The sequence below is a fragment of the Anser anser genome (assembly GCF_964211835.1).
Source record: "Anser anser genome assembly, contig: HAP1_SCAFFOLD_64, whole genome shotgun sequence".
Classification (NCBI taxonomy): domain Eukaryota; kingdom Metazoa; phylum Chordata; class Aves; order Anseriformes; family Anatidae; genus Anser; species Anser anser.
This window is the reverse complement of record NW_028153592.1, coordinates 837176-858701: the sequence shown is the minus strand read 5'-3', so window position 1 is coordinate 858701 and position 21526 is coordinate 837176. Positions and strand designations below refer to the sequence as shown.

Genomic DNA, 21526 nt, shown 5'->3' with positions numbered 1-21526 from the left:
TCAATACGTTTTCCCATTTGAAGGCAAATAATTTTCTACTATCTTTATCAAGAGGTATGCAAAAGAAGGCATCCTTTAAATCTATCACGGTAAACCATTTATATTTCCCTTTCACAGATGTTAACAATGTGTAAGGATTAGCTACTACCGGGTGAATGTCCTTTGTTATTTCATTTATTGCTCTAAGATCTTGTACAAATCTATACTCGCCATTCGGCTTCTTTACTGGAAAAATTGGAGTATTGTATTCCGATTTACATTCTTCCAGAATCTGATATTTGAGAAATTTGTCAATAATTTTCACCATTCCTGTGCCTAGCTTCTATCTTAAGTGGATATTGTTTGATTCAAACAGGTTTGGCTCCTTCCTTTAATTCCACCTTTACCAGTTGTGCCAGTTTCGACTTCCCTGGTACATCTGTTTCCCGTACTGTTGCTATAACTGCATTTTCTGCTTCTCTTGGAATATTAACAAAGGGTTTATCTTTGATCATTAGGATTTGGCCTACTTTGGACTCAGGTACCTTCATTATTAATTCTCCATCCTCAAAGGTTATTGTTGCATCTAATTTGGCTAATAGATCCCGTCCCAAGAGTGGCATCGGGCATTCTGGTACATACTAAAATTCATGGGTTAGTTCCTTACCCCCAAAACGCAAATCAAGGGGTTGTAAGAATGACCATTCCTCCTCTTTCCCTGTGGCTCCAATTATTGTAGTTGTCTTAGTTCCTAATCGTCCTTTTAAACTATTTAACACTGAATATGTTGCTCCTATTACATTTACAGCCTAATTAACACAGAGAAAGAAGCTCCCATAACCAACAAAAAATTCAAGCCTCTGTCTTCGTTTCCTAGCTTTATTTCAACTAGTGGACCTGCTAGGGTAGATGCCCCAGGTCCCCATCATTCCTGACTGTTGTAAGTTTGTCCTGCAGCCTAAGACAATTTCTTTCTGATATCAGGGGCTGATTGCCCTGGAAAGAGGCTAGCCAGTTGCCTCTCTCTCTCTCTTTTTTTTTTTTTTTTTAAGCCAGGTCCATTTTTTTTTTCCATTGCATTTCAAAGTTGGTCCAGAAATTCAAAAATTCCATAAATTCCATAGGGGTTTCTTTTGGACCTTGTTGGAACAGATTCTCATTTCCCAATTTAACCAGATTTTAGTATTTACATAATTTCCGGGGTGATTAGGGTCTCAGTGAGGGGGTCGGTCAGGGGAATGCAATCGTTGAAAGTTCCCTGAGCGGTCCCATTGGCAATCTGAGCTCACACAGGAACTCAGGTTGTTTCAAGAGTTAGCTGCTTTTCTGTTTCCACGACAACTCTCTCGGACCCATCACGGTCCCCCTGCCCCAGAGGGTTCACACCCGCGATTTAGAGATCTCAGCCTCGGGTTGAGACGGAACTATTAACATTCCTACATCCTCTTTCCCTGATCTCAGCCTCGGGTTGAGACGGAACTATTAACATTCCTACATCCTCTTTCCCTGCTCATTCAACTTCAAACAGCTCTGTTAAATACTACATGCCACACAACCTTTAACACCTTCAACAATCCTTTTAACACTTCCTTTATCTTTCTCCAGCCCGTACTTTTCTAATGCCAACACCAAAGGCTCAGTCAGGGGCCAACTTAATTCCAAACCTTTTCCCTCCAACATGCTGAAACAACATATCACTATACAACATTTCATCCTATTTTCCTTCTCTCCTCAAAAACATTAATTGCAAGACACTGTTATAGTCGATTGATCCATAAAGTGGCCATTTAGTTTATATAGTGGCCACCATTGATTGCAATACTTAGTGAAAGTCCTCTTGCTTTCTGTGCCCCCATTTCTAACAATATCCTTCCAATGTGCCAATATGCACCCAAGGAGGCTTTTTTTTTTTTTTTAGGACGTCTTTTTTTTTGGATTTTCCCCTTTTCCTTGATTTCCCATTCCCTTTTATTTATTTATATTAGTTACTGTCCCTTGTTTCAATTTCCACGCAAACCTTTTTATTGCAGGTTTTTACTATCTTTTCCTAATCTTCTTCCCAAATGTCCCAATTCTCTGGGATTAAACTCTTCTTTCCACATACAAACTTTACTATTTCAGATTATTAATGAGCCCCATTCCAATCATAAATCCGCAGGACTTCGGAAAAAACACCTGAAGCACTCAGCCTTCTGTCTTCTAGACAAACAATACCACCTTTTCCACAAAATTTACATTTCAATAAGACCGAATTTCAAGCCAAATGCTAATTTTTCTCATGCACTTTGTTAGTAAGCCTACACAAAACAAGGAATCACTCCTGTGTATCCGTCAAGATGGGGGTTTAAAAAGGTATTGAGGCCTAAATAAATTCGCTCTCCCCCTTCTTACCGAATTCCCAGGGCTCAGGCCCGAACCACCAAAGAAGTGGCTCTCCGTTCTACCACTTTGATAATCAGTCAGCCCCCCTCCCCCGATACTTGGGAAACTGACCGAACACCACCGCGAATATACCCAAACTTCTAAACTGTTACTTAGATAATGCTCCCACCTTCCTCCTTGACACAGTCAAAACATTTAAGAACAAAACAGGATTACAAGATGCACCACCGGGGGTGGATTGTTAGGATATAGAGGTGGTAGGTTATCCAATGACTCCCATTCATCATCTTTTTCTTTTTCCTTTTTTTTTTATTTTTTACTTTTTTGTTCTCTTCTTCGTCAAACTTCTCGTCTGCTTTTAGTGTAAATATTGAGGCTGGAAAAGGACGTGAGATCCTGATCCATAATCCTGCATAATCACTTTCCTCCTGGCTAAAAGGTTCCTTTGAATTAACATGTATATTTAAGGCCTGGCAAACCCAGTCTTCAAAGGATCCGAAAACGGGCCAAAAGACATGTGGTCTTAAAGGCTCCTTTGGCCATTCTGTCATACAATACTGAACCATTTTTAATTTACTTTTTCCCTTTTCTGGGGCCCCTATCGTTCCAATTTCTAATCATTATCGCTAATGAACTTTCTGGTGGTATGTCTGGTAATTTGCTCCCTTTTCTCTGGTCCCAGGTCTTCAATTTTGTCTGACCCATCTAGGAATTTTACTGTGGCAATTCCTACAGCCCTTGGTTGCCTTAGTGAGAGTGTCTTGCAGGGGGTTTAGGACCTATCACCCACCCACGAATCCTATAGGAATCGCTTCGGTCCTTCACCGGCCAAGTCCCTCGCGGGAGATTGGAACCGCGGCTAGAAGACCTCCACAATCGCTTCGGAACTACGTTCCGTCTCAGTCACACTCTCACACACACAGGCAACCGAATCCCACCCAACCGAACGGTATACGCCTTAAATACTTACGACTCCGTCGTCTTCATTCGGATCTTCGCGCGCAGAATTACGGGCAAAATATAGTGCTGCAGCCGGCAAAGGGAGCTCATAAAAAAATCTAAATCTTTGCTTGCCCTTATTCAGGTTCAAGATGGCATTAGCCCCGACCTGACTCGAACAGGAGCCACCAAATGGTGGGGGCGCCCCTCCTAGATCAAGTCAGAATTCAGGAACCAAGACCATACCGGACGAGCCCCCAGTTGTTATAAATGACTGAGTCCCAAATAGGATTACAATCAAAGTTTACAATTTATTAAATGAATAGAGGCAAGCAAACAGCGCTGGGTGCGTCCTGGTGGAGCAGAGACTCCCGGCGCACCCAGCGCTGTTTGCTTGCCTCTATTCATTTAATAAATTGTAAACTTTGATTGTAATCCTATTTGGGACTCAGTCATTTATAACAGAGAGAATTGAAAAAGCAAAAAGTGTGAGAACTCGGGGGTTCAGATAGTTAACAACTTCATAAGAAAGAAAACAAAGAAATAAACCAACAAATATAAGGGGAAAAACAAATACGAAAAAAACCACCTTCTTCTCGTATTTATAGGCATTGGTGAGATCCCTTCAGACCCTCCTCTGCTCTAGGCTAAAAACGTCCCTTATCACCCTGAGCCCGTGTAGAAACAAGCAAAACAAGGTCCCTATTTAGAGTCTGTTTTCTGGTGAGTGTGTTTGACAGCAACTGCGCAAGAAGACCCAAGCCCTCAGGTGCTATCCCGAGCAGCTTCCCTTCACGTGATGCAAATGCTGTGGCAAAGACTTATCCCTTGCTCGTCCCCGCCTGCAGTCACAGGACTGCCACACAGCAGGCCCCTGCAACAGGACCTGGGAACCAGGCGACTCGGCGCTGCCAGCCCACGTCTGGCTGCTGCTTTTATCCCTCCCTTTCTGCTGACAACCTCTCCCTCACAGGGAGGAGCAGGCAAAGCCCTGCCCTGCGGCCTGGTGCCCGTCCTGCTCCCACCACCCTGGGACCTGCCGCCCTCGGAGCCCTGGCGGAGAGGATCGCTGCTGTTCTCAGCGCTGTTGATCACTGCCAGTACCTGGGGTATCTGTTGGTCCTCCCCCTCAGACCAGGCTTCCCATGCAGCCATTTCTGCCCGGGCTTGCTCTTGTCGCTTTCGGTACGTGGGCCATGAGCTGTCTGTTTGGTCCCACTTTGAAGACAGGTTCCAGACCTCCTGGAGGAAAAAAAAAAACAAAAACAAAACAAAAACACAACAGCAGACAGGATTGGTCTCAGCTGTCCCTCAGGCCTAACCCGCACTCCTGCCCCCTCGCCTCAGCCGGTCTGTCAGCAGTGCTTCGACCCTCCAGGATGAGGGGCCCTGAAGCTAGGCCAGGCTCCTCAACTCGTGACAAACACAGCTGAACAGCCCGCGGTGACCAAAGCCCTCTGCCATCAATGACCCAGAAAGGCCTTGTTCCTTTTCCATGGCCCCTGGTCAAAATGAAGTGGCTCATGGCAACACGGGAGGCAGTAAGAGGCAGGGAAGCTGTGCGGGACGCCACCTTCTGTCTCCTGAGGAAGAGATGAAGGAGGTAACAAACGTGGAAATGAACGCATCCCAAGGGACCTGCTCGGGATCGCTCCACACAAAGAGGCTTTTGCACAGGCCCAAACAGCACGGTCATTGCAGCAAGGCAGAGCAGGTACCTGCAGCGCTCTCCTGGAGGCTTCAGGAGCAGGGAGCGCAGTGGTGGTTGTAAGGAATGGTCCAGCAATTCGTGCCACTAAGGGATTTGAAGGGTTAACATTGAGGCCTGGGTTTAGGTGATAAGAGAACAAAGGGATTTCTTCAGAGAAAACCTGCTGACTCTGCACGGACGTGCAGTAACTTCTGACAGCCGGCCAAGAGACCACTAGATAAGGAGGAAGAATATGAGCCTCCCCGTCTGAGCGGCCCCCAAGAGACTAACAGAGACTGATAAGCAGGCGCACCTGGGAGGACTTTGGATTCGGGAAACCAATTATAATAACCCTGCCTCTTCTAGAAGTAGTAATGAATATGTATTAGCCTAGGAGCATAAAAACCAGCCGCCTTACGTAACAGGTGTGCGTCCTGGTGGAGCAGAGACTCCCGGCGCACCCAGCGCTGTTTGCTCGCCTCTATTCGTTTAATAAATTGTAAACTTTGATTGTAATCCTATTTGGGACTCAGTCATTTATAACAGTGGTGGACTTGGCTCGAGGAGCTGTTTCCTGCCTGTCTGCCTTCTTCGTCCCGGGGGAGCTGCCCGGACACGGGGGGAGCACACTGCAAACAGACACCAGGAGGAGGCTGCATGAGCCCAGGGGAATTCAGTCTCCAGTCCAAGCTCGCAAGCTGCGTCAGCTGGCCAACAGCGGTCGGATTCCTCACCCTTCACTAGGATTCCCAAAGAAATTGAAGTAGCCCTCAAAACCTCACCAACTTACACTGTGGAGCAGTGCAACAAGGCCCGCAGTGCTCTCCAGACGTTTGACACAGTCCAGATAAAACTTCATGCACGGGAAACCATCTTCGCACGTCAGAACACCAATGTCCCTGAAGGCAAAGGGGACGTGCTCCTTGCTCCTCAGGAGGAAGCAGTACAAGAGGATGGTCTCTTGCACACAGTTCTTCACCACGTGCAGTGGGAAGGAGGTGGCTCGCGATAGCTGCACGCAGTTCAGCGGCTCGATCTTGACACCATCTGCAAGGAGAAGCAACATCCTCACTGCCACAGCAAGCCCAAGTTGCTTGCAACATTCAGAACAAGTTCCCAGAGAAAGGGTCGCTCAGACGAACTGCTCCTGGGGCACAGTTTCTTTTGGGGGAACTCAAGCTGTACCCTGACCGTCGGAGACAATCCTCTACTTCTCCCAGGCCTTTCCAAAGAGCAGGGAGAACAAACCGTTGCGGACATGGGGCAGGAAGAGGGGGGCTGCTGCCTTCTCACCAGGGAGGATCTCAGTGGGACAGTAGATCTCCTCCAGCCACAACTCATCGATGTCCAGCTGGAAGAAAGGTCTTTGAATCAAGAGCAGCTCTTCTTTGCCATGGAACTGCTCTCGGACAACACCAAAGGTCCCGAGTCCCGCAACCCAAACGCCCTGCACACAGAAAAGACAGAAAGGCCGAGGAGGGAGTTCTTGAGAGACGGGAAAAGGGATGACTGTCAGAGCAGGGGGACACTGCTCTGTGCCCTGCCCGCTCCTCAGGGACAATGGGGCAAGGTGGGGCACTTTGGAAAGCTTTGCAAAAGAGCCGCATCCTCTGTTTCTTTCGTCACCCCCCTCACAGGATTTGCCAACATCCCTTGGCTAGAGAAGCGCCCGGAGGTTTCCAGCACACGGATTAGGCCTGGGACTGACTGCCAGCAACTGTCCTAGGCACGGAGCCAGGATATTCCCCCATCTCTCTGCTCGCCCTCCCCACTCAGGCCGCAGGGAAGAGTGAAGCCCTAGGGTGTGCCAAACACCTGAGAGGCAGAGCACATCTGGCCTTGGTTTCTCTCCCAGCTGGCCAAGAAGCTGCTCCGGGCACCCCGGGCAGTCTCAGAGCACTGCCATGGTGCTCGAGCAGGGATTGCTCTGCAGGGCCCAGGACACCAGCCCACCTTACTCCGCTTCAGCTCTTCCAGAATGTACTCGGATACGGAGTACCGAGGCCCCCTCGGGACCCTGGGGTCCCCTCTAGTCCTTGACTAGAGGTGTGGTGCTGAGACCTTGTTCAGGTCCCTTGAGAAAGGCTGGGCATTGACAGATTGGCAGTGGATTCATCTGGTCTCAGCAGCATCTGGCTTCTTTTCAGGGTAACATAAATGTGATTGCCCTCCATCTACAAAAGCTCAGGCAGCTGGGGACAAGTCCAGCCAGCTCCCTCACTCTGCTCTGAGCCACAGGGAATCCCTTTGCCTCTCAGGTCTCACAACCATTCCCTGTGAGTGCAGCAGAAATGCTCAGGATTTCTGACTTCAGAGAACACTGTGTGGGCATGAAGAGGGGGAAGAGAATGTGTGTAAAACATTGCCCCTAAAACTCCTTTCTGCCAACTACATTATGTAGCACCGGAATGCAGATGTTAACATGCTGACATGAAGATGATCAGCATGCTGGAGCACCTCTCCTTCGAAGAAAGGCTGAGAGAGCTGGGGCTGAGCAGGGTGACCTCACTGCAGCTTTTCCGCATTTAAAGGGGTCTTCTAAAAATATGGAGAGCTATTTTTTTGATCAATCAAATCATGACAGGATCAGGGGAATGTTTTTAAACTAAAAGCGGGGAGATTTAGATTAGAGATTAGGAGGAAATTCTTCACTCAGAGGGAGGCGAGGTACTGAAACATATTGCCCAGATAGGCTGGGCATTCATTTCATCTGACAAAATCTGAAAATAAAACCTTGCCCTCCTGCTATGTTCCTGTGTACTCCCTGCACTGGGTCAGGACTGATTCCCTCGCGAGACCAGCAGCAGAGGCCCCTGCTCCTCATCGCACACTGAACCTTAAAAATGAAGCTCATGTCATGGAGCTAAATGAAAGATTCCAGCAGAGAAACAAAAAGCATTGGAGTATGGCAGGGGGAGGTCTACAAGGAATGGCATAGGGTTCACTCAGAGAAACCTGTCCTAACTTTTCATTGCCTTTTACTACATGTACAGATCTCCATACCCAACAGGCATCAGATGTCCAACAGCAGCTCCATCAGCGAGTTCCTCCTCCTGCCATTCGCAGACACGCGGGAGCTGCAGCTCCTGCACTTCGCGCTCTTCCTGGCCATCTACCTGGCTGCCCTCCTGGGCAACGGCCTCATCCTCACCGCCGTAGCCTGCGACCACCGCCTCCACACCCCCATGTACTTCTTCCTCCTCGACCTCGCCCTCCTCGACCTGGGCTGCATCTCCACCACTCTCCCCAAAGCCGTGGTCAATTCCCTCTGGGACACCAGGGCCATTTCCTACACAGGATGTGCTGCCCAGGTCTTTTTCTTTTTCTTTTTGTTTTCAGCAGAGTGTTATCTTCTCACTGTCATGTCCTACGACCGCTACGTTGCCATCTGCAAGCCCCTGCACTACGGGAGCCTCCTGGGCAGCAGAGCTTGTGCCCAGATGGCAGCAGCTGCCTGGGGCAGTGGCTTTCTCCATGCTGTGCTGCACACTGCTAATGCATTTTCTCTGACACTTTGCCAAGGCAATGCTGTGGACCAGTTCTTCTGTGAAGTTCCAAAGATCCTCAAGCTCTCCTGCTCAAACTCCTACCTCAGGGAAGTTTGGATAATTATGGTTGGATTCTGTTTAGCGTCTGGGTGTTTTGTTTTCATCGTGCTGTCCTATGTGCAGATTTTCAGGGCTGTACTGAGGATGCCCTCTGAGCAGGGACAGCTCAAAGCCTTTTCCACGTGCCTCCCTCACCTGGCCGTGGCCTCCCTGTTTCTCAGCATGACCATATTTGCCTACCTGAAGTCCCCCTCCATCTCACCATCTCTGGACCTGGTGGTGGCAGTTCTGTACTCAGTTGTGCCACCGGCATTGAACCCCCTCATCTACAGCATGAGAAACAAGGAGCTTAAGAGTGCTGTTAGGAAAGTGATTGCATGGATATTTCTGATTAGTGATAAATTTAAATGATCTACACAAATGACTTCCCTTGCAGGCCTGCTCCTTGTTTATCATTATTGAAGTTTTTATCCTCAGTATCATTTGCATTTACTAATTTCTTAGAAATATGTTTCTTTATTCTTCGGCCACCTACTGCGGAATGAAACTGTTCTGTTTACTCTCGAGGCTTTATAATATGTGTATAACAGCAGGCCAGAGTAAACTCTGTGATAGCGTCTGCCTAATAAAATTGCATCTCCCCAGTGCTCTTCTTGAAGACTTGGTTCTTCTTTCAAAGCTGGTGCCAAGACCAGGGCTGAGCAGCTGCTCCCCGAAAAGCCTGTTGCTCCACGGATAAGGCAAAGAAAAAGCTCATTTTGTGAGCTGTGAGAGACCGAGGGTAGGATTTAGGAGTAAGCTGTTGGTGTCTGATGACAGCAGAAATGGTGAACAGTCACTGAGGTACACAGCCGTGACTGTCCCACAACCGTCAGGGCAGAGGACATCGTCCAGGAAATTAATGGGGAGCTGCCTGAAGCTGCCACAACCATGGAACCCAGTGAGAGGGTTTGGCAGCAGTGATCCCAACCCAGCTGGGTCTACTTCTCACCCTGTGCAGCTGTGTCTGTTTGCTTCTGTCCTGCAGTTCCTAGGGCCAGCACGCATCCTTGAGACAGTTTCCCCCAAGCTATCTGTTGGCCCTTACCTCAAAAGTCACCACCGGACGAGGCTTCTCAGCTCACGTACACCTGAAGGACTGGAGTGAAGCTGTGATCACAGAAAGAGCAAGCCCTTGGATCCTTGCAACATCCTTGGATCTCTGCATGGCTGGAAGCCTCTGCAAGCCCCATGGGAAAAGAGAGCCTACTGAGAACATCCTGATGCTCCATATACCATCCCCTCAGGCCATCAAGAAAGGTCCCTCAGCCCTAAGATCCAGCCCAGCTTCTTGTTGCATCAGCAACCAGGAGAAATTGCCCCAGAATACCCAACACTCTTGCGCTAGCAAGCAAATACGCCCATGTGTGTACATAAACACACCGTCTTGTACACACACACAAACGTGCACACACGGATACAGCTGAGCACACACAAACCGGTTCAACTGGGAACAGCATTTGCCCAGGGTAGGCAGTGACTGGAGCCTCACAAAGGGAGGGATCAGTCAAGCTGGAGTCACCCACAGGGACAGTACCGAATTAAGATGTCCACAGGCAAAAGATGACTCTGCAGCTCCTGTGGGATTCAGTGGGAGACAGCATGCACGAGGAAGGGAAGACACACAGGGACTGATGCTGTATAACCTGCCAGGCACCTAAGCACCGCACAGCCATTTTTTCCCCTCTCCCCTCACAGCAGGATGAATGAGAGAATTGAAAAAGGTAAAAGTGTGAGAACTCGGGGGTTCAGATGGGTAACAACTTCATAAGAAAGAAGACAAAGAAATAAACCAACAAATATAAGGGGAAAAACAAATATGAGAAAAACCACCTTCTTCTCGTATTTATAGGCATTGGTGAGATCCCTTCAGACCCTCCTCTGCTCTAGGCTAAAAACGTCCCTTATCACCCTGAGCCCGTGTAGAAACAAGCAAAACAAGGTCCCTATTTAGAGTCTGTTTTCTGGTGAGTGTGTTTGACAGCAACTGCGCAAGAAGACCCAAGCCCTCAGGTGCTATCCCGAGCAGCTTCCCTTCACGTGATGCAAATGCTGTGGCAAAGACTTATCCCTTGCTCGTCCCCGCCTGCAGTCACAGGACTGCCACCCAGCAGCACTGTGCCCAAGCTCCAGGAGCAATCGGGCCCAACCCAACACAAGGCCCAGGAGGAGAGCGCGGAAGTGAGAGCAGAGGAAAGAAGCAGCACCGGTTGCCGGGCGCCGATTGGCTGCCAGAGCCGCCAGGCAAAGGGAGCCCCACCCCCTGCCGGCTGCCTGGGGCTCGCTGCCATGGCAACCGTGCGACCGCCTGACCAGGCAGGGCGGGCGCCGCCATCTTAGGGGTCGTGGGCGGGCTGGGGGCGTCTCGGGGCCTGAGGGGGGGACCCGGCCCGTGTGCCCGGGGCGCCCCTGCCCGCCCCTGCCCGCCCCTGCCTTTGCTCGCTCCCTGTGCCTCACCGCCTTGTCTTCCCTTTTCTTTGCGGTGTCGAATGCACGAGAAGCCCGACAGGCTCGGGAAGGCGGCCAGTCACTTGCACAAGAAGCAATAGGGCTGGATGCTCCTGAAATGCTGCTTGTTGCTGGCCGGGGCGGCACCCTGCCACAGTCTTGGTGACAGCCTGGCAGCTTTGTGCCTGGGTATCACTGTGAGATCAGGCTAACAGGATGAAGGCTTTGTTCCTCATCCCTTCTGCTGAGAGAGGGGTTTTGCCTCTCGGCAGGAGCTATCCCCAGGCTCTCAGCATATTTAAGCAAACTAAATGCAGCTACAGCCTCTTCTTTGTCTGAGACCTGATCTCAGCTGATGAGGAAGGAATGGGACCAGCAAATCCTTTCTGGCTGCAGCAGCTCAGGCCCGGCTGCCCTGGCCCTGGGGCAGGAGGAGCTGCCTGAAGACCCCCAGGGATGGCACGGAGGGGCTGCAGGCCTCCCAGGGGCTGGCTTGTGCCTCGGATGTCCCATCTGTGGGGCTGAGCCCTCTGTGCCCCCAGGAGCTGCCGTGCCCTTCAGAGGGACTGGGGCTGTGGTGGCAGTGCCCAGAGCCCTGCAGCAGCCTGCTCCGGACACTGCCCTGGGGCCAGCCCAGCATGAGAAGCTGGGCTGGGCTGGGCAGAGGGCAGGGAGGTGGGCAGAGGGCAGGAAGGTGGGAGTGCCTCCACAGCAGAAAGGGATCCCTCAGCCTCTGTCAGACACCCCTTCTGCCTCTCCCCTCATCCAGACCCTGCAGCCATGCGGTGCCACGTGCACCCACCCTTCCAACCTGTGATGAGTTTTAGGCCTTGGCGGTAACCAAGGTCATGCCCGCTTTAGGAGGAATCAAAGGGTGTCAGAGGCAAGCCCAGGACTCAGGGACCGGGCTCCTGGACATGTCCTGACATCACTCAAGAGCTACTCGAGTGCCCCAGGACGGGAACGGAGCCGGCACACACTTACTCAGGCTGGAGTCTCTCCAGCTTGGCTGCTGCTCCCAACTCCTCTGCTGGGGCAGGGTTCTCAGCCTTCCTCCACCTCTTCCTGACCTCCTTGCTCCTGGGCTGGGCTGGAGGACGGGGAGTCCAAGCATGTTGGCTGTTGAATCGCTGCAAGGAGAAGACGCTCTCATCAAACAGGACTGGACACACAGGTGCTGTTTCCCAGAGGACCTCTTGAAAGGGCCCTGCAACAGGACCTGGGAACCAGGCGACTCGGCGCTGCCAGCCCACGTCTGGCTGCTGCTTTTATCCCTCCCTTTCTGCTGACAACCTCTCCCTCACAGGGAGGAGCAGGCAAAGCCCTGCCCTGCGGCCTGGTGCCCGTCCTGCTCCCACCACCCTGGGACCTGCCGCCCTCGGAGCCCTGGCGGAGAGGATCGCTGCTGTTCTCAGCGCTGTTGATCACTGCCAGTAGCTGGGGTATCTGTTGGTCCTCCCCCTCAGACCAGGCTTCCCATGCAGCCATTTCTGCCCGGGCTTGCTCTTGTAGCTTTCGGTACGTGGGCCATGAGCTGTCTGTTTGGTCCCACTGTGAAGACAGGTTCCAGACCTCCTGGAGGAAAAAAAAACAAAACAAAAACACAACAGCAGACAGGATTGGTCTCAGCTGTCCCTCAGGCCTAACCCGCACTCCTGCCCCCTCGCCTCAGCCGGTCTGTCAGCAGTGCTTCGACCCTCCAGGATGAGGGGCCCTGAAGCTAGGCCAGGCTCCTCAACTCGTGACAAACACAGCTGAACAGCCCGCGGTGACCAAAGCCCTCTGCCATCAATGACCCAGAAAGGCCTTGTTCCTTTTCCATGGCCCCTGGTCAAAATGAAGTGGCTCATGGCAACACGGGAGGCAGTAAGAGGCAGGGAAGCTGTGCGGGACGCCACCTTCTGTCTCCTGAGGAAGAGATGAAGGAGGTAACAAACGTGGAAATGAACGCATCCCAAGGGACCTGCTCGGGATCGCTCCACACAAAGAGGCTTTTGCACAGGCCCAAACAGCACGGTCATTGCAGCAAGGCAGAGCAGGTACCTGCAGCGCTCTCCTGGAGGCTTCAGGAGCAGGGAGCGCAGTGGTGGTTGTAAGGAATGGTCCAGCAATTCGTGCCACTAAGGGATTTGAAGGGTTAACATTGAGGCCTGGGTTTAGGTGATAAGAGAACAAAGGGATTTCTTCAGAGAAAACCTGCTGACTCTGCACGGACGTGCAGTAACTTCTGACAGCCGGCCAAGAGACCACTAGATAAGGAGGAAGAATATGAGCCTCCCCCGTCTGAGCGGCCCCCAAGAGACTAACAGAGACTGATAAGCAGGCGCACCTGGGAGGACTTTGGATTCGGGAAACCAATTATAATAACCCTGCCTCTTCTAGAAGTAGTAATGAATATGTATTAGCCTAGGAGCATAAAAACCAGCCGCCTTACGTAACAGGTGTGCGTCCTGGTGGAGCAGAGACTCCCGGCGCACCCAGCGCTGTTTGCTCGCCTCTATTCGTTTAATAAATTGTAAACTTTGATTGTAATCCTATTTGGGACTCAGTCATTTATAACAGTGGTGGACTTGGCTCGAGGAGCTGTTTCCTGCCTGTCTGCCTTCTTCGTCCCGGGGGAGCTGCCCGGACACGGGGGGAGCACACTGCAAACAGACACCAGGAGGAGGCTGCATGAGCCCAGGGGAATTCAGTCTCCAGTCCAAGCTCGCAAGCTGCGTCAGCCTCTGCAGCAGACGGCAGTTCCACAACGAGCGGGCGTATTGGACTGGCTGTGTTCACTTCAGCAGAGACAGAGAGAGCCAAACGCGAAGCTGTGGCACCACCTGCCTTCAGGAAGGCTCGGGATGCCCGCATCCAGGCCCTTTTTGGTGGAAGAAGGAGAGGAGCAGTGTCTTGCGCAAGGACAGGAGCCGAGAGACACCATTATGGCCCACCCGGGCTTTACTTCAGCTTCTCCTCTGTGGCCCTGAAACACGGTGCGCTCATGGGTGGAAAACAGGTTATCGCTGCGGAGCCAGTAGCATCAGAGAAAGCCGTCAGGTAAGGAGGGCAGTCATGCCATCTCCCTACCTCAGCACTCTCTTGTGCCTGCCACAACGTTTGGGATAGCGTTTGAAAAAAATGCCTGAAAGAAACTTTCCCAGGAAGCCTCCCGCTGGGTCAGCCAAGGGCTGCGGAGGAAATGCACTCACCTTGGGAACATCTGGATCCCACGAGCGGTGGTCTCGCCACTGAAGGCGGTCAGATGTGCCGGCCACATTCTCTGCAAAGAGACACAGACCTGCTGGAGGGTTTCTGAGGCGGTTTTCTCACGGCTCTCATTGACAGGAAGCAAACCTGTCTCCCAAGCCAAAAGAAAGCCTTCTCTCCAAAGCCCTCCTCCAAAGCCTCTTCCATGAACCTTTGTTCTGCTCTGGAGGAGCTGCATGGCAGAATATGGAGGCTGTACAGTAACACTGCCAGGCTTTTTGCAGGGGCAAGCGCCCAGATGCTCAGAAGAAACTCTCTTTGTTAACGGAGAAAGCAGCTAAGGGGGCAAGCGAGGGGAAGGGCATTTGACTGGCCTGCCATGTCCGGGCTGGCCAACAGCGGTCGGATTCCTCACCCTTCACTAGGATTCCCAAAGAAATTGAAGTAGCCCTCAAAACCTCACCAACTTACACTGTGGAGCAGTGCAACAAGGCCCGCAGTGCTCTCCAGACGTTTGACACAGTCCAGATAAAACTTCATGCACGGGAAACCATCTTCGCACGTCAGAACACCAATGTCCCTGAAGGCAAAGGGGACGTGCTCCTTGCTCCTCAGGAGGAAGCAGTACAAGAGGATGGTCTCTTGCACACAGTTCTTCACCACGTGCAGTGGGAAGGAGGTGGCTCGCGATAGCTGCACGCAGTTCAGCGGCTCGATCTTGACACCATCTGCAAGGAGAAGCAACATCCTCACTGCCACAGCAAGCCCAAGTTGCTTGCAACATTCAGAACAAGTTCCCAGAGAAAGGGTCGCTCAGACGAACTGCTCCTGGGGCACAGTTTCTTTTGGGGGAACTCAAGCTGTACCCTGACCGTCGGAGACAATCCTCTACTTCTCCCAGGCCTTTCCAAAGAGCAGGGAGAACAAACCGTTGCGGACATGGGGCAGGAAGAGGGGGGCTGCTGCCTTCTCACCAGGGAGGATCTCAGTGGGACAGTAGATCTCCTCCAGCCACAACTCATCGATGTCCAGCTGGAAGAAAGGTCTTCGAATCAAGAGCAGCTCTTCTTTGCCATGGAACTGCTCTCGGACAACACCAAAGGTCCCGAGTCCCGCAACCCAAACGCCCTGCACACAGAAAAGACAGAAAGGCCGAGGAGGGAGTTCTTGAGAGACGGGAAAAGGGATGACTGTCAGAGCAGGGGGACACTGCTCTGTGCCCTGCCCGCTCCTCAGGGACAATGGGGCAAGGTGGGGCACTTTGGAAAGCTTTGCAAAAGAGCCGCATCCTCTGTTTCTTTCGTCACCCCCCTCACAGGATTTGCCAACATCCCTTGGCTAGAGAAGCGCCCGGAGGTTTCCAGCACACGGATTAGGCCTGGGACTGACTGCCAGCAACTGTCCTAGGCACGGAGCCAGGATATTCCCCCATCTCTCTGCTCGCCCTCCCCACTCAGGCCGCAGGGAAGAGTGAAGCCCTAGGGTGTGCCAAACACCTGAGAGGCAGAGCACATCTGGCCTTGGTTTCTCTCCCAGCTGGCCAAGAAGCTGCTCCGGGCACCCCGGGCAGTCTCAGAGCACTGCCATGGTGCTCGAGCAGGGATTGCTCTGCAGGGCCCAGGACACCAGCCCACCTTACTCCGCTTCAGCTCTTCCAGAATGTACTCGGATACGGAGTACCGAGGCCCCCTCGGGACCCTGGGGTCCCCTCTAGTCCTTGACTAGAGGTGTGGTGCTGAGACCTTGTTCAGGTCCCTTGAGAAAGGCTGGGCATTGACAGATTGGCAGTGGATTCATCTGGTCTCAGCAGCATCTGGCTTCTTTTCAGGGTAACATAAATGTGATTGCCCTCCATCTACAAAAGCTCAGGCAGCTGGGGACAAGTCCAGCCAGCTCCCTCACTCTGCTCTGAGCCACAGGGAATCCCTTTGCCTCTCAGGTCTCACAACCATTCCCTGTGAGTGCAGCAGAAATGCTCAGGATTTCTGACTTCAGAGAACACTGTGTGGGCATGAAGAGGGGGAAGAGAATGTGTATAAAACATTGCCCCTAAAACTCCTTTCTGCCAACTACATTATGTAGCAGCGGAATGCAGATGTTAACATGCTGACATGAAGAAGATCAGCATGCTGGAGCACCTCTCCTTCGAAGAAAGGCTGAGAGAGCTGGGGCTGAGCAGGGTGACCTCACTGCAGCTTTTCCGCATTTAAAGGGGTCTTCTAAAAATATGGAGAGCTATTTTTTTGATCAATCAAATCATGACAGGATCAGGGGAATGTTTTTAAACTAAAAGCGGGGAGATTTAGATTAGAGATTAGGAGGAAATTCTTCACTCAGAGGGAGGCGAGGTACTGAAACATATTGCCCAGATAGGCTGGGCATTCATTTCATCTGACAAAATCTGAAAATAAAACCTTGCCCTCCTGCTATGTTCCTGTGTACTCCCTGCACTGGGTCAGGACTGATTCCCTCGCGAGACCAGCAGCAGAGGCCCCTGCTCCTCATCGCACACTGAACCTTAAAAATGAAGCTCATGTCATGGAGCTAAATGAAAGATTCCAGCAGAGAAACAAAAAGCATTGGAGTATGGCAGGGGGAGGTCTACAAGGAATGGCATAGGGTTCACTCAGAGAAACCTGTCCTAACTTTTCATTGCCTTTTACTACATGTACAGATCTCCATACCCAACAGGCATCAGATGTCCAACAGCAGCTCCATCAGCGAGTTCCTCCTCCTGCCATTCGCAGACACGCGGGAGCTGCAGCTCCTGCACTTCGCGCTCTTCCTGGCCATCTACCTGGCTGCCCTCCTGGGCAACGGCCTCATCCTCACCGCCGCAGCCTGCGACCACCGCCTCCACACCCCCATGTACTTCTTCCTCCTCGACCTCGCCCTCCTCGACCTGGGCTGCATCTCCACCACTCTCCCCAAAGCCGTGGTCAATTCCCTCTGGGACACCAGGGCCATTTCCTACACAGGATGTGCTGCCCCAGGTCTTTTTCTTTTTCATTTTGTTTTCAGCAGAGTGTTATCTTCTCACTGTCATGTCCTACGACCGCTACGTTGCCATCTGCAAGCCCCTGCACTACGGGAGCCTCCTGGGCAGCAGAGCTTGTGCCCAGTTGGCAGCAGCTGCCTGGGGCAGTGGCTTTCTCCATGCTGTGCTGCACACTGCTAATGCATTTTCTCTGACACTTTGCCAAGGCAATGCTGTGGACCAGTTCTTCTGTGAAGTTCCAAAGATCCTCAAGCTCTCCTGCTCAAACTCCTACCTCAGGGAAGTTTGGATAATTCTGGTTGGATTCTGTTTAGCGTCTGGGTGTTTTGTTTTCATCGTGCTGTCCTATGTGCAGATTTTCAGGGCTGTACTGAGGATGCCCTCTGAGCAGGGACAGCTCAAAGCCTTTTCCATATGCCTCCCTCACCTGGCCGTGGCCTCCCTGTTTCTCAGCATGACCATATTTGCCTACCTGAAGTCCCCCTCCATCTCACCATCTCTGGACCTGGTGGTGGCAGTTCTGTACTCAGTTGTGCCACCGGCATTGAACCCCCTCATCTACAGCATGAGAAACAAGGAGCTTAAGAGTGCTGTTAGGAAAGTGATTGCATGGATATTTCTGATTAGTGATAAATTTAAATGATCTACACAAATGACTTCCCTTGCAGGCCTGCTCCTTGTTTATCATTATTGAAGTTTTTATCCTCAGTATCATTTGCATTTACTAATTTCTTAGAAATATGTTTCTTTATTCTTCGGCCACCTACTGCGGAATGAAACTGTTCTGTTTACTCTCGAGGCTTTATAATATGTGTATAACAGCAGGCCAGAGTAAACTCTGTGATAGCGTCTGCCTAATAAAATTGCATCTCCCCAGTGCTCTTCTTGAAGACTTGGTTCTTCTTTCAAAGCTGGTGCCAAGACCAGGGCTGAGCAGCTGCTCCCCGAAAAGCCTGTTGCTCCACGGATAAGGCAAAGAAAAAGCTCATTTTGTGAGCTGTGAGAGACCGAGGGTAGGATTTAGGAGTAAGCTGTTGGTGTCTGATGACAGCAGAAATGGTGAACAGTCACTGAGGTACACAGCCGTGACTGTCCCACAACTGTCAGGGCAGAGGACATCCTCCAGGAAATTAACGGGGAGCTGCCTGAAGCTGCCACAACCATGGAACCCAGTGAGAGGGTTTGGCAGCAGTGATCCCAACCCAGCTGGGTCTACTTCTCACCCTGTGCAGCTGTGTCTGTTTGCTTCTGTCCTGCAGTTCCTAGGGCCAGCACGCATCCTTGAGACAGTTTCCCCCAAGCTATCTGTTGGCCCTTACCTCAAAAGTCACCACCGGACGAGGCTTCTCAGCTCACGTACACCTGAAGGACTGGAGTGAAGCTGTGATCACAGAAAGAGCAAGCCCTTGGATCCTTGCAACATCCTTGGATCTCTGCATGGCTGGAAGCCTCTGCAAGCCCCATGGGAAAAGAGAGCCTACTGAGAACATCCTGATGCTCCATATACCATCCCCTCAGGCCATCAAGAAAGGTCCCTCAGCCCTAAGATCCAGCCCAGCTTCTTGTTGCATCAGCAACCAGGAGAAATTGCCCCAGAATACCCAACACTCTTGCGCTAGCAAGCAAATACGCCCATGTGTGTACATAAACACACCGTCTTGTACACACACACAAACGTGCACACACGGATACAGCTGAGCACACACAAACCGGTTCAACTGGGAACAGCATTTGCCCAGGGTAGGCAGTGACTGGAGCCTCACAAAGGGAGAGATCAGTCAAGCTGGAGTCACCCACAGGGACAGTACCGAATTAAGATGTCCACAGGCAAAAGATGACTCTGCAGCTCCTGTGGGATTCAGTGGGAGACAGCATGCACGAGGAAGGGAAGACACACAGGGACTGATGCTGTATAACCTGCCAGGCACCTAAGCACCGCACAGCCATTTTTTCCCCTCTCCCCTCACAGCAGGATGAATGAGAGAATTGAAAAAGGTAAAAGTGTGAGAACTCGGGGGTTCAGATGGGTAACAACTTCATAAGAAAGAAGACAAAGAAATAAACCAACAAATATAAGGGGAAAAACAAATACGAAAAAAACCACCTTCTTCTCGTATTTATAGGCATTGGTGAGATCCCTTCAGACCCTCCTCTGCTCTAGGCTAAAAACGTCCCTTATCACCCTGAGCCCGTGTAGAAACAAGCAAAACAAGGTCCCTATTTAGAGTCTGTTTTCTGGTGAGTGTGTTTGACAGCAACTGCGCAAGAAGACCCAAGCCCTCAGGTGCTATCCCGAGCAGCTTCCCTTCACGTGATGCAAATGCTGTGGCAAAGACTTATCCCTTGCTCGTCCCCGCCTGCAGTCACAGGACTGCCACCCAGCAGCACTGTGCCCAAGCTCCAGGAGCAATCGGGCCCAACCCAACACAAGGCCCAGGAGGAGAGCGCGGAAGTGAGAGCAGAGGAAAGAAGCAGCACCGGTTGCCGGGCGCCGATTGGCTGCCAGAGCCGCCAGGCAAAGGGAGCCCCACCCCCTGCCGGCTGCCTGGGGCTCGCTGCCATGGCAACCGTGCGACCGCCTGACCAGGCAGGGCGGGCGCCGCCATCTTAGGGGTCGTGGGCGGGCTGGGGGCGTCTCGGGGCCTGAGGGGGGGACCCGGCCCGTGTGCCCGGGGCGCCCCTGCCCGCCCCTGCCCGCCCCTGCCTTTGCTCGCTCCCTGTGCCTCACCGCCTTGTCTTCCCTTTTCTTTGCGGTGTCGAATGCACGAGAAGCCCGACAGGCTCGGGAAGGCGGCCAGTCACTTGCACAAGAAGCAATAGGGCTGGATGCTCCTGAAATGCTGCTTGTTGCTGGCCGGGGCGGCACCCTGCCACAGTCATGGTGCCAGCCTGGCAGCTTTGTGCCTGGGTATCACTGTGAGATCAGGCTAACAGGATGAAGGCTTTGTTCCTCATCCCTTCTGCTGAGAGAGGGGTTTTGCCTCTCGGCAGCAGCTATCCCCAGGCTCTCAGCATATTTAAGCAAACTAAATGCAGCTACAGCCTCTTCTTTGTCTGAGACCTGATCTCAGCTGATGAGGAAGGAATGGGACCAGCAAATCCTTTCCGGCTGCAGCAGCTCAGGCCCGGCTGCCCTGGCCCTGGGGCAGGAGGAGCTGCCTGAAGACCCCCAGGGATGGCACGGAGGGGCTGCAGGCCTCCCAGGGGCTGGCTTGTGCCTCGGATGTCCCATCTGTGGGGCTGAGCCCTCTGTGCCCCCAGGAGCTGCCGTGCCCTTCAGAGGGACTGGGGCTGTGGTGGCAGTGCCCAGAGCCCTGCAGCAGCCTGCTCCGGACACTGCCCTGGGGCCAGCCCAGCATGAGAAGCTGGGCTGGGCTGGGCAGAGGGCAGGGAGGTGGGCAGAGGGCAGGAAGGTGGGAGTGCCTCCACAGCAGAAAGGGATCCCTCAGCCTCTGTCAGACACCCCTTCTGCCTCTCCCCTCATCCAGACCCTGCAGCCATGCGGTGCCACGTGCACCCACCCTTCCAACCTGTGATGAGTTTTAGGCCTTGGCGGTAACCAAGGTCATGCCCGCTTTAGGAGGAATCAAAGGGTGTCAGAGGCAAGCCCAGGACTCAGGGACCGGGCTCCTGGACATGTCCTGACATCACTCAAGAGCTACTCGAGTGCCCCAGGACGGGAACGGAGCCGGCACACACTTACTCAGGCTGGAGTCTCTCCAGCTTGGCTGCTGCTCCCAACTCCTCTGCTGGGGCAGGGTTCTCAGCCTTCCTCCACCTCTTCCTGACCTCCTTGCTCCTGGGCTGGGCTGGAGGACGGGGAGTCCAAGCATGTTGGCTGTTGAATCGCTGCAAGGAGAAGACGCTCTCATCAAACAGGACTGGACACACAGGTGCTGTTTCCCAGAGGACCTCTTGAAAGGGCCCTGCAACAGGACCTGGGAACCAGGCGACTCGGCGCTGCCAGCCCACGTCTGGCTGCTGCTTTTATCCCTCCCTTTCTGCTGACAACCTCTCCCTCACAGGGAGGAGCAGGCAAAGCCCTGCCCTGCGGCCTGGTGCCCGTCCTGCTCCCACCACCCTGGGACCTGCCGCCCTCGGAGCCCTGGCGGAGAGGATCGCTGCTGTTCTCAGCGCTGTTGATCACTGCCAGTAGCTGGGGTATCTGTTGGTCCTCCCCCTCAGACCAGGCTTCCCATGCAGCCATTTCTGCCCGGGCTTGCTCTTGTAGCTTTCGGTACGTGGGCCATGAGCTGTCTGTTTGGTCCCACTGTGAAGACAGGTTCCAGACCTCCTGGAGGAAAAAAAAAC

The 21526-nt window shown here is 52.5% G+C and overlaps 1 protein-coding gene across 1 annotated transcript; it reads left to right on the top strand.

Annotated features, from left to right (window-relative positions):
* Window positions 1–8007: 8007 nt before the first annotated feature.
* On the top strand, window positions 8008–8949 carry LOC310891867 (olfactory receptor 14C36-like; the record flags this gene model as incomplete). Its single annotated transcript, XM_083854097.1, has 1 exon — window positions 8008–8949. One exon carries the CDS (start codon window positions 8008–8010, stop codon window positions 8947–8949), a length of 942 nt encoding a protein of 313 aa, XP_083710223.1.
* Window positions 8950–21526: the final 12577 nt, after the last annotated feature.